Source organism: Cydia amplana, chromosome 21 (genome assembly GCF_948474715.1).
Source record: "Cydia amplana chromosome 21, ilCydAmpl1.1, whole genome shotgun sequence".
Classification (NCBI taxonomy): Eukaryota; Metazoa; Arthropoda; class Insecta; order Lepidoptera; family Tortricidae; genus Cydia; species Cydia amplana.
The window spans coordinates 7,299,642-7,312,314 of NC_086089.1; the positions used below are offsets into that span (position 1 = coordinate 7,299,642).

Genomic DNA, 12,673 nt, shown 5'->3' on the forward strand with positions numbered 1-12,673 from the left:
GACAAAAATACTCAAACCGGTCGAGTCGTTACGTATGAATACTATGAATACGCATTCACAGCAAGATAGCGATATAATATGTATAAGTAGGTTTCTAATATCACGATAATAAATAAACAAATCCGGATGTTCCATTATTACAAATTAGCCTTCTCGTAAAGGGATTAAAGTGCATAATCGAATGGTACGAGACATGTGAAAATCGGCGAAAATGCTGGCCGGTAACTTTTATATTTAAATAAACAAAACGTTCCATTGATGTTTCAAAAGGGAATATTGGAATTTGGAATGTTGTCGAAGAGGTAATGTACCGCGTTGGCAACGACGCGTGGATATACGAGTATTCTAGCTATCTCATCAATGATAATGGCGGAGCGGCAACGTCGCCTCACCTGGCTTACCTGCGCACGCACTGACAAGGGGGCAAGCGAGCGGCACTCGCAGTCTCGATCATACCATCCCGCAGACAGACCGTTTTAAAAAACAAAACAATTTTTTTAAGAAAAAACCCATCATTGTCTGTGTTTTTCCGTGCGGGTTTTTAAAAACTACAGTTCCAAACAGTGCAACGTACAAAGTGATGTGATTATTCGATTTTGGAAACGGATGCTCGATTAGCGGTACATTGCTCAACGAGTTTCTAGCGGCAAAACGGTGGGCATATCGAGAATTCGGGCATGAGAGTGTAGTTTTTTTTAAAGTGTTGTCATCGTTGTATGGCACGATGATATCGGGAGGATGGGTTTGCGCGCTGCACGTGAGGACGGCAGGCCTAGGGGGCGCAGCCCTGGGCTCGGACGAGGAGGAAGTGGTCTACCTGGCCTATATTGTCATTGACGTGAGCAATAATCAGGTAAGAATAAGAATCTTTCGTTGTTTACAGCAGTCTAGTGTTGTAAGAAACACTTCAATGGCTGTATGGCCTATAATCTTAGTCTGTATATAAACAGAATTAAAAAGTTCTTGACCAGTGAATCCAGTGAAGCGCCTAACCACCCTATGGCTTGCCACTGTAAACAATTTAAAAAGTTAAACCTAACCTAAAAATATATGCTCGGGAGTCGGGACCCGAGCCTCGGGTAACAGACCCGAGGCTCGGGTCAATCATGTAAGAGCGGTGGCGGCTATCTATCTGCTAATAAAGTGAGGAATGAATAATATTAGTAGCACATAGTTATGGGTAGGCTATTTCTCTCTAGTAAACAACTGCCTCCCGCTCTTGCTCTTACCGAGTTTACTAACAGGTAAACATGATAATGAATATAATGATCTTAGTATTTTACCCAAAGCTCAAAAGTCACGAGAATGTATAACTACTGATAGGTATGGTAGGTATCCAGTTTATCCAGTAGACCAGTATCATCCACCAAAGAACAATGTTTTAAACTACTGGCAATGTCACAAAGATATCACGACCCGTTTTGCAGTTGATATAGATAGGTATAAATAGTGTAACATCAAACAATTTTCAAGTGAAATTAGTGATTATGTTCATAACTCTAACTACAAAGCGCATTGTGTGCTAAAAGATTCAAAATAGGTAGGTATTTAAATTTTATAATATAAGGTCAGCGGGCTCAGCACGGTTCCATTTTTATCAACTATCACTATGCCCGTCACTTTCGCACTTACATACTTGTTAGAACGTGACAGGCATGGTGATAAACGATAAAAATGCGACCGTGCTACTAGGGCAGGTTGATATGTCACAGTTGTCACACTGACAAATAATGTGGCCAGCTTTAAGGACAAAATAGTGCTGTGCCAACATCAGATACCGGTTTCAGCAGAGTAGCTATCGTTCTTTTCGTAGGGACATTTTTCGTTCTACTAAGAGTTCTGAGACTGCTAAGAGAGTCACCAGTCACCAGTTGTCACTGCCACCTTTTAGCAAAAAAACTGTAAAGCAAATAAATAGTGCATTTGTGTCAACGAAACGAACTGACTTCCGGTTCTACCGGGATCATAATTGCTATCTCTTTCGCACGTACGACCTTACACAAGTGTGAAAGAGTAAGAGTTAAAATAAATTGTGTGACGGTACGGAACTTTCCGCGCGCAAAGTCCACTCGGAGTTGTATGTTTATTGGTATAAAGAAAAAACTTTCTCAAACACCGATGGACAGTAATAGAATTTGGAAGTAGACCGTAAATAAACATATTGTAACAACTGATAATGCTGATTTGTAATCTCTACAACCTTGACTAAATTATCGATTGTGAACTTAATCATTTACGTGCCATCATTACCTGTATTATTAGATCATTTCGCATTCCAAAGGTCAGAGACAAGTGTACTAACTATAGACTGGTAATTTACGCAAAATGTTGCAGATGTAAAGTCAATGTGGTGAACACCGGCATACTTATCACATTCTTGGTTGGGATTGTTAGGAAGACCGTCATAGGGCAAGAACTCTCGTATTTGTATACGTACGTCGCTCAAAAACAGTCAGGGCTATATCCGGGAAAACCGAATTTCGCAATTTGCGGATAGTTTTCTCTGTCACTCTAATTACGCCTTCATTGGAGTAAAAGAGAAAGATCCCCGCAATTTGCGAAATTCGGTTTTCGCGGTAGACCCTCAGAAAGGAAGACCGATCCTTCTGCTGTACCGACTATCTGCAAGTAGAACACTGTTATATACCTAATCCTTGTTATGTTTTTACTTTAGTGTAGGTGTAAATATAAAGTCTACTTTATTTTTAGCAATAAGTAAGCAATGATGTCGATAAACGCACTTTGTATAGAGATTATTCTTCTTTATTTTTATTTCTCTCTTTCTAATAGAAGGTAATCTCTCTCTTCCAAGCTATGTATCCCACATTCTAATAGTAGGTAATAACTAACTTATATCGAAGAAAATTTATTCGTAAAGGCATTGAAATATTTGAAATGCTGATTAGCGCCAGTTCTCTTAGTTGCGTTTCCCACAGCCAATGCGCAATGCCTCAATACCAACATAACTTGAAATATATAAATATAACAATGATGTTGAGCCAGAAGCCAGACGATACAAATAAATGCATGCGATTTGGTATAACAACTGGTACAAGGTACATTGCGGCATTTAATCGATCTATTAAATTCGTTGCACTTACAATTATCGAAATCGCACAAGTTGCTAGATCAATGGAGACGACTTCGCGAAAACATATTTCCATACAAACGAAGTCCCCATTTTCTTCTCTGAATACAAACATTAAGACCTATAGAAAATTTATTTTTACACAATATGCTGTATATTAACCAAAACTTCATAGGATTAGGAGCATTATTTATAAATTTGTATGGAATTGGTTTTTTGCTCCTGTTTTATAATATTCAAAAAGTCGAACGAAGGGACATAGCTTGCGAATATACGGGTTTTTTCAAGTCGTGTAAAAATATTTTTCATAATGTCAATGTCCAGAGAGGAAAATGGGTACTACGTTTGTATCGGTCGTCCACTATCCCAGTGTAATCAGAGCTCACAGTTTCATTGGTCAGTCTAAGATGCGCTTAGTTAAGCGAGTTTCAAGATGGCGGATGATCTAGGGGTCAATATCCCACGAAATTGCCTAAAAAAGAAGAAACGAGCTGTGACGAACAAGTCTCGGACAACCAAAAGCCAAACCTGTACGCCTACGATTAGTGTCTATGGTGGGATACATTCACAAAATAATTTTATTAGCCGGGAATCGTTAACTGGTGTGTTTACTTATGTAAACAATCATAGCAAGTCATATTTCAAGTTTGACCATATACCTAAAAGAATTACATAAGCCCAAAAAAAGCTTCGCTAAATATAACTTTTTGCTAGTAGCAACGAAAGCACGAATAGTTATATGATACCTACCTAATTCACGACACGTTTTGTATGAAAAAAAAACGTTTTGAAGCGGCATCAGCAGCCTTTACCTTACACCGTCTCTGTATAATTTGCGCCTAAGAGAGAGGCCTGTTAGGTACCTAAAAGTTTAGAAAAGTATCGATATTATAATACGAATAAATAAAAAACTACTGATTATTTAATCTAATGTCATAGGTTTCATGCAACAATAGACTTAATTACAATATATAATTAAAAACTAAAGTTAAAAATAAACTAAGTGCTTTATAGCTGGTCAACCAAATCTTGTCAGTAAATAAAAAAAGGCGCGAAATTCAAATTTTCTATGGGACGATATCCCTTCGCGCCTACATTTTTCAAATTTGCCGCCTATTTCTACTGTCAAGATCTGGTATATAATAAAATTAAAAACTAAACTAATCATTATTTAATGATTATTTTGCATGTTAATGTTATCTTTTTTCTGCAGAATTGCAGTGCAATATTAGCTCTCTAAAATAAATTAGTGATTAAAATGTACAAAATATTTTATCTGACAATGATGCGATGCGGTATTGGTTTTTGTCATTTCACATCACTATTCATAAGAAAAAGTAGAAAACAATATCCTATATTTATATATATTTGGACGCTAAAACATTTAGGTATAATCACAAAGAACCAAAAAAACTCGTTGCATGTTTATAAAATAACTTAAAAGTAATGTTTTTTGACATTGTATTCATTTGCCATTTACATACAAAGACCTGTGCAAAAACGTCAGTTTTTCTAACGAAATTAAATATTGCGTTCTTATGTTGTTTTTTTGTTTCATTATAGCTTTTACCTAGATGTAATTGTAAACCAACTTAACCAACTCGTTTTCAAGTTTGGTAAGATAATATGCAGTAACGTAAACGCGAATGGCAAAAATATGTATATGTAGTAGTAGTACCTACATGAAACATCCTTTAATCTTGGCTTTGCTCTAATCAGGTAAAACGAGCAACAGGATTTTTAAGCCATTCCTCATATGAATTGATTGACAGCGAATCATTACCTTACACAAGCAACTCATCGACGAGGTCATCGCTAATTGGCCATAGCTTCATTAAAACATCGCGTGTCGATGCTATTACGAGTGCAATGTGAAATTGGATACAGGTAGGAAAGGGATTTATAATTTATACCTGTTTAACACTCTGTTCTTGCTATGTTCTTGTCTAATGTCTGGTTTCGATTTATATCGAGTTTAGTACATCACTATGGGCCTTTGGTCGGTTTGGTCCCAATCTCAGCATGTGCAGTGCCAGCGGGCTCCGCGCTGATTTTCAGACTGAGTTCTCTACGCGACTTTTGCAGTCGTGTGTGCAAGTTGTGCTACTGAAATCGACAGATTTGACAGCCGCGAGAATGTCGACTCGAGTCGCGGATGCAAGTTATGCTAGCAGTGCTGGACTGCCCTGTTGTGGTGAAATATTTCAGGTTCAGGTTCAATTCCTGGTGGCGGCATAAAAAAATAAAAATACTTACATCAATGTTTGATAGTTTTTATTCTTACTTCATCATCAGCTGTTTGAGGACCTTGGTAATAATTATCACTAACCAATCTAATATTTATTGTTGAAACACAAGGAACCTGCATTTAGCGCTTTGGTGTAAAACGTTGTCACTCAAATAATAATGGTTGGACATTGAGGTCAATTTGAGATATTCATAATTTATTGCTATTAGTAGGTTACAAGGACCCTTAAGGCTTCGTCACACAGGCGCGTTTTCCGTTTGCGTTTATAAAATGCGTTTTTAAAATCGGTGCGCCCCGCTCACGCCCCGCCCGGAAAACGCGCCTGTGTGACGAAGCCTTTAGCCATATCGTGCGAGGTGATTAGGTAGGCCATACTGAACAACTTTTTCTATGGGACCAACTACGAAATCACAAAGATTTTTTTGGCCGTTACATACATTTTGGTCAAGTGGATCGACGTGGAGTCGACGTTTTCTATGGGAAGGCCAATTTTTTTTGGGATTTCGGGATTGGTCCCATAGAAAAAGTTGTTCAGTATGACCTACCTAATCACCTCGCACAATATGGCTAACGGTCCAAAAATTACCCTGTATAGTCAGCAGCAGAAGTTACTGAGCGGGCGTGGTGTTCAAAATTACCATGACACGCTTTTATTCTCTTAACAATAAAGTCGCGTCGAGATCATTTTGAGCGTCTCGCCCGCTTGGCAACTTCTGCTGCTGATACACTGAGTAGGTAATTATGTAATGAATGTCCCATGGCCCTCATGCGGACGCCACTATTGGCCACACAGCCGATAACGGTAAAATGTCTATCATAGGTCTAAATTGCCTAAACATTCACCAAAAATGGGTTATTCCGTGCAGATAATCTATTCTTCATTAATTATATCACTTAGGTTCTAATATCTTCTAATTAATAAGTTCTAATGTAGGAATCGATTAGAAAGCCGCATCGAAATTGGTTAAGTCATTTGGAAAATGATAAACGGATATTAGAAGGTAAGAACGAACGTACATGTACAAATCTACATCCTATTGCGTTGAGGAAAATCGGTGTTTTTATGATGTAGGACGCAAATGAGCAGACGAATCGCCTAATGGTAAGCAATTACCGTCGTCTATGGACACCTGCAACACCAGGGGTTACAAGTGCATCTTTTCTGCAAGGTTTGAATTGAAGGAGTAGATTCTTTTTTTAAACGAAAATCAACCCTTAAGGTTCCGTCACACAGGCGCGTTTTCCGGGCCGGGCGTGAGCGGTGAGCGTTTTATATGTAAAAACGGCGCGCCCCGCTCACGCCCCGCCCGGAAAACGCGCCCGTGTGACTAAACCTTTACAAAAACTAAGTTGCACACGCATAAAATATTCATAACGTGATATATAGCTGGTCAACCAAATCTTGACAGTAAAAAAAGGCGCGAAATTCAAATTTTCTATGCTACGATATCCCTTCGCGCCTACATTTTTCAAATTTGCCGCCTTTTTCTACTGTCAAGATCTGGTTGACCAAGTATATATCTATTCTGATCTCTGCTATCCTCACTCAGTAGATCAGTGGTTCCTAACCTGGGGGTAATTACCCCCGTGGGGGTCAAACTGGTATTTTTCGGGGGTAATAAGCTGACCTAATATGACAATACAACAAACGTACACGTTTTAATTTTTATTGGGAGGAGGGGTAAAATCAGGTTCCCTAGTTAGTCATAGGGGTGACCGAACTGAAAAGGTTAGGAACGACTGCAGTAGATGAATAGCAATATTACGAGTACATCTACTAGATCATCTAGTCTAGATGTAATATTGCTACGTAGCCTCCTACGCAAAGACAATCACATAACATAACTTCCTTTTTTCTTGCGCAAACGGACTGGAATCCTAACGGACGTTACGTGGGGGGAAGTAAGAATCTCCGTTAGATGCGCGGGAAAGTAAGGCCAACGCACACACATATGTTGCTAATACAACGTAGGTATTAATATCTATGCCCTCTAAGATTAACTAACTAACACTAACTTTTTCATTATTTCATAATAACTCACAAAAACACAGAATGGTAGTCTGCATAAATTCAAAATTTAACATCTCTACGAGATTAGTACATCTTAGGTATTAGCCTATGTCCGGTTTAAGGTCTTTACATGATAAATATGCTATCGATATCGAAAATATATATTGTATACCTACATAAATAGGAGGTTTAGGCGGGTCACAGAAAAGTGACCTCCTCAGAAAGTGACGAACTCCGCCTAAGGGTGTTTTTTTTTGTTGTCCCCTACACTTTTTTTCAAATTTGGGATTGTTTATGTTATTTCTACTCAGAATCACGAGCTCTTTCTATCCTAATAGGAGAAAAAAAGTGTCCCAAAATTTCCATACATTTTTCGATCTTTCCATTCCGCGACCGCCATACAAAGTCTATGAAAAATGGTTACGTAACGGAAATAAAAACCTTAGGACACTTTTTAGTGTAGGGGACAACAAAAACAAACGCCCCTAAACCGAATACGTAGGTTTACCCTCTAGTTGCCCAGATTCTAGTCTAGTTCTAGTTTGGCAAATAAAATTGCTTTTGTTTGGCAAATTTGGGCTACGTTTGAACGTGTGGAATAATATTATCGTTTGTGACATAAGTATACATATTTTTGACATTTTGGTCCCATCGTTATTTATGCCCTTGACTCTAAAGGTCAGTAAGGCCACAATAATTGAAATTAATAAGTACCTATAATAAAGTTAGTGAAGGAACGTAAATTGCTAAACTAGAGAATAACAAGGGTGTTCTTGTCTGCAATTGTTGCAACGAATGATGACGTTGCACTACTAACACTACTGTATGCCACGTCACTGAGAAGGCTGGGAAAAACACGGTATACAATTTTTTATTTTATACAACCGTGATATAATAGATAGCTTTTCAGTCGAGTACCGTGTTTAGGCCACGAAGCTTGTACACTCGTGGACAAATTTAGAGGAACGCAAAAAAAAAGTTAAATTACTAATTTTGAAATTTATGTGCTGTACTAGCGACCCGCCCCGGCTTCGCACGGGTTAACAAATTATACATAAACATTTCCTCTTGAATCACTAGATATCTATTTTAAAAACCGCTTCAAAATCCGTTGCGTGGTTTTAAAGATCTAAACATACATAGGGACAGACAAGACAGCGGGAGGCGACTTTTTTTATACTATGTATGTAATGATTGATAATCCAGTAACTAAGCCTTTTTTTTGCGTTCCTCTTAATTTGTCAAAAGTAGGTCAATCATTGACCGAGTACCAACACAAGCCATCTTAAGTTTACTTACGATTTTTCTAAAGCTAAAGAAGTTTTCACTTCAAAAATACTGCAGAAAATAATTAAATGGAAGAAATATGTTTTTATAGAAGTTTTTTTACTTAAATAGTATTTTTTTGATTAATGTGCTTATAACTTCCAAAAATGTCTACAACCATTTTACGTGGCATGGAGTAGCCATATAAAAATCAACACTAACTATATTATACTTAGGATTCTTGTATCTATTCATTAATCAATTAACTATGTCTATAATATAATTGCCTTTCTATTCCCGTGTAATTACCACGACAATGCTAGGTCGCCTCTGTGGCTTTTTTCTATAAATAAATCCAATTATATGTACCTCAAGGATCCTAACTGGGCGATAAAAGCGATGCCGTAGACAATTTATCGTTTTTATTAGGGTTCCGTAGCCAAATGGCAAAAAACGGAACCCTTATGGATTCGTCATGTCTGTCTGTCTGTCCGTCCGTATGTCACAGCCACTTTTTTCCGATACTATAAGAACTATAACTGTTGAAACTTGGTAAGTAGATGTATTCTGTAAACCGCATTAAGATTTTCACACAAAAATAGAAAAAAAAAACACAATAAATTTTGGGGGTTCCCCATACTTAGAACTGAAACTCAAATTTTTTTTTTCATCATACCCGTACGTGCCATCATGGATAGGTCTTCAAAAATGATATTGAGGTTTCTAATATAATTTTTATCTAAACTGAATAGTTTGCGCGAGAGACACTTCCAAAGTGGTAAAATGTGCCCCCCCCCCCCTGTAACTTCTAAAATAAGAGAATGATAAAACTAAAAAAATATATGATGTACATTACCATGGACTAACCTATTAGGACTCGCAATCGCCATTTTGAGTAGCGTACCCCGGAAGAAAACATTTTTTTTGTATTAGACTTAGATGGCGTCGGTCATTCAGCGGGCTGTAGGTTGTGTAGCCCATTCCGCAAGAGGGCGCTGCCACTAGAAGAGTTGTAGACGTTGTAGTTGTTAAGGTGTAGTTCTTAGTTTTTCTTAAACGAATGGATAGATGGCGCAATAATTTTAATATTAGGTAGCTGGTCAACCAAATCTTGTCAGTAAAAAAAGGCGCGAAATTCAAATTTTCTATGGGACTACATTTTTCAAATTTGCCGCCTTTTTCTACTGTCAAGATCTGGTTGACCGAGTATACTACCGCATCATTTGCGTTTCTATGTGTGAACAGCGCATCTGTACACGTGTCATTGTGTGAGTTAGTTGTTATTATTATAATTAGGGCTGACTTTCGTTTTTTGTCACAGATAGCAATCAAATGTATATGTTTTAGATAAAAATGGTCTTCACAGCAAGATGTGTTGTCGTTAATTGTGTAAACACTAGCAGAAATAGTGACTGCAAATTTTATAGATTTCCAAAAGTAGTGTGGAAACAAGAACACGCAATAAATGGATAATTGCCGTAAGGAGAAAAAAAGTAAGTCACCTAACCTAACCTCTAAAATCATACCTTCCTTAAATACGCAAAAATTTGATTTATGTTGTAAACGTATCAAGTTTTAACGGTGAATTATTTTGTTATAGTCCCGATGGCACTCAAAACCGGACGACAGAATTTGCAGTGCTTACTTTATTGTTGGTAGAAAGGCTGATGAAAGTGATGAACAAGCCAGTCCCAGCTATGTTCCAAGAATCGAGACAAATCAAGACGGATTGACGAAAATGCGGCAATATCGAGGTTCCAACGTTATATGGAACGAAGAAACGCGAAAAAATAGAAGCTGTTAGTGCTATTAATACAACTAATACAAGTGACTTTGAATTGCTGGAAAATAGTGTTAGTGTGACTTCAAAATATTGATAGTGAATGTCAAGTGGACCTGTATACAGGTGTACAAAATCCAGGAAAGACGTTTACGTGCAACAGGTACATATTTTATGGTAAAAAAACGTGATGCCGAAGTTCAAACAGAAATATGTATGTACACCTGTGTGTACAAAATCCAGGAAAGACGTTTACGTGCAACAGGTACATATTTTATGGTAAAAAAACGTGATGCCGAAGTTCAAACACAAATATGTAGATATCAGTACCAGTGTACGAAGATTATTAAGCATTTTAAAATAACAAAACTCGAAGTCTGTAATACTGCTAAAAGTATTTCTCTGGATCTAGCCACCATAACTGACAGTAAATATTTTGCTGGATTTTAATTTATTAAAACCAACGAACAGGGGCCGATTGCATAACAAACTACAACTAATAATACAACCGGAACTCCTTATTTAATAAGTTAAATTAGAAAAGGAGTTCCGCTTGTAATATTAGTTGTAGCAAGTTGTAATTTGTTATGCAATCGGCCGCAGCTTGTAGATCTTGCAGGTGTTACTCTTAACAACTTCAACTTTTTATTAAAAACTACACAAATAAATTATATGGTGAGCGAAAAAGATAGACTTCTACTTTTCTTGATGAAAATAAAACTTGGTGTCACATTTTCAGCACTCAGTGTTTTGTTCGGTATTCATAGAACAACAGTGTCAAGAATATTCTGCCCGTATGTTGAAGAAGTAGCAGCTGTTACATCAAATTTGGTTTTTTGGCTAGAATGCTTCCGTCCGGAGTATAGTAACACTAGAGTACAGAGTTGCCTATAGTACCTACAGAGCAAGTATAGAAGTACCATCAAGTTTTGCTAATCGTGTGTATTGCTACTCACACTATAAAAAGGGTTTTACCTCAAAAGTGCTTATTGGTATTACTCCAGGGAGGCTTCATATCGTTCAAGTCAAAAGAATGTGGTGGAAGAAAAAGTGTCTCCCAAATAACGAGTCAGGATTAGTAGACTACTTAAAAAATTGGGATATTGTCTTGGCTGATAAGGGATTTCCGGCAATAAAGAATGTAATTGATGAAAGTGGAAAAGAAATTGTTTTTTTAGACTGGAGGAAACCGGCCTGTTTTGAGAAAAGTCGTCGACATCTCTTCTAAATACCTAAAACTGGTATGGATGTGTTCCTCGTGATCTCTAGAATACGAATTGACCGGTTTTGGTTTATGGAGGGGGGGACGGGTCGAAAAAAGGGGGGGGGGGGCAAAGATGTCGGCCGACCATCATTGATATTTGTGCTATTATCTATGAAAAGGGAGCTTATTGCCGATGGCGCTTACGACACTGACATCGATAAGCAAAAAACGTAGTAGTTTAAAATTGGGGATTCTGGCACATGTTTAGTTGTTTTGATTCCCAATTTAGCAATTAAGTTTCTTTGAATACTGGAACATTCAATGTTGCTGTCTATCCAATGCGGAGGTCAATTTATGTTATGTGACGCTGATGGACTGATCAGTCATGTTGTGTTAGAAAACTTAAATCGGATTTAAAGGTCCCTTTGTAGTTTTTTATAAATAACTCTTAGACATAGACATAGAAAAGTTTTATTCAACATCACATGAAGTTGCACGCTTAAACGGTGACCTGTAGCAAAAATGATCTGATACATAAGTAATCTTCATAAAATTTTCTACATTAAATATTCTATACGCTTTTTCGCTAGGATCAATATTTAAAAAAATATTTAAGGGAAAAAGTTAATTATAATCAATTGTTAATATTTTTTGTAAACGGTGGCCTGTAGCAAAAAATGTTCTGATACATAAGTAATCTACATAAAATTTTCTACATTAAATATTCTGTACACTTTTTCGCTGGGATCAATATTTAAAAAAATATAAAAGGGAGAAACTTAATTATAATCAAACAATTAATCAATCAATTTTTTGTTAATAACTCGTAAACGGTGACCTGTAGCAAAAAATGGTTTGAAACATAAGTAATCTACATCCAATTTTCTACATTAAATATTCTATAAAAAAATTCGGTAGGTTCAATATTTAAAAAAATATTTATGGGAGAAAGTCAATTATAATCAATTGTTAATAATTTTGTAAATAACTCGTAAACGGTGGCCTGTAGCAAAACATGTTCTGATACATAAGTAATCTACATAAAATTTTCTACATTAAATATTCTGTACACTTTT

At 36.9% G+C, this 12,673-nt stretch overlaps 1 protein-coding gene across 3 annotated transcripts in view; it reads left to right on the forward strand.

Moving 5' to 3' along the window:
- The first annotated feature begins 388 nt into the window (after positions 1-388).
- LOC134657802 (RNA-binding protein fusilli) overlaps positions 389-12,673 on the forward strand; it is a 149,077-nt gene continuing 136,792 nt past the window's right edge. Inside the window, exon 1 of one of the 3 annotated variants that reach the window (XM_063513364.1) lies at positions 389-853. In XM_063513364.1, coding sequence (XP_063369434.1) covers positions 725-853 — 129 coding nt within the window. In that variant the 5' untranslated portion in view covers positions 389-724. The remainder of the gene's footprint in view (positions 854-12,673) is intronic. The other 2 variants (XM_063513366.1, XM_063513367.1) reach the window with 2 other exon arrangements.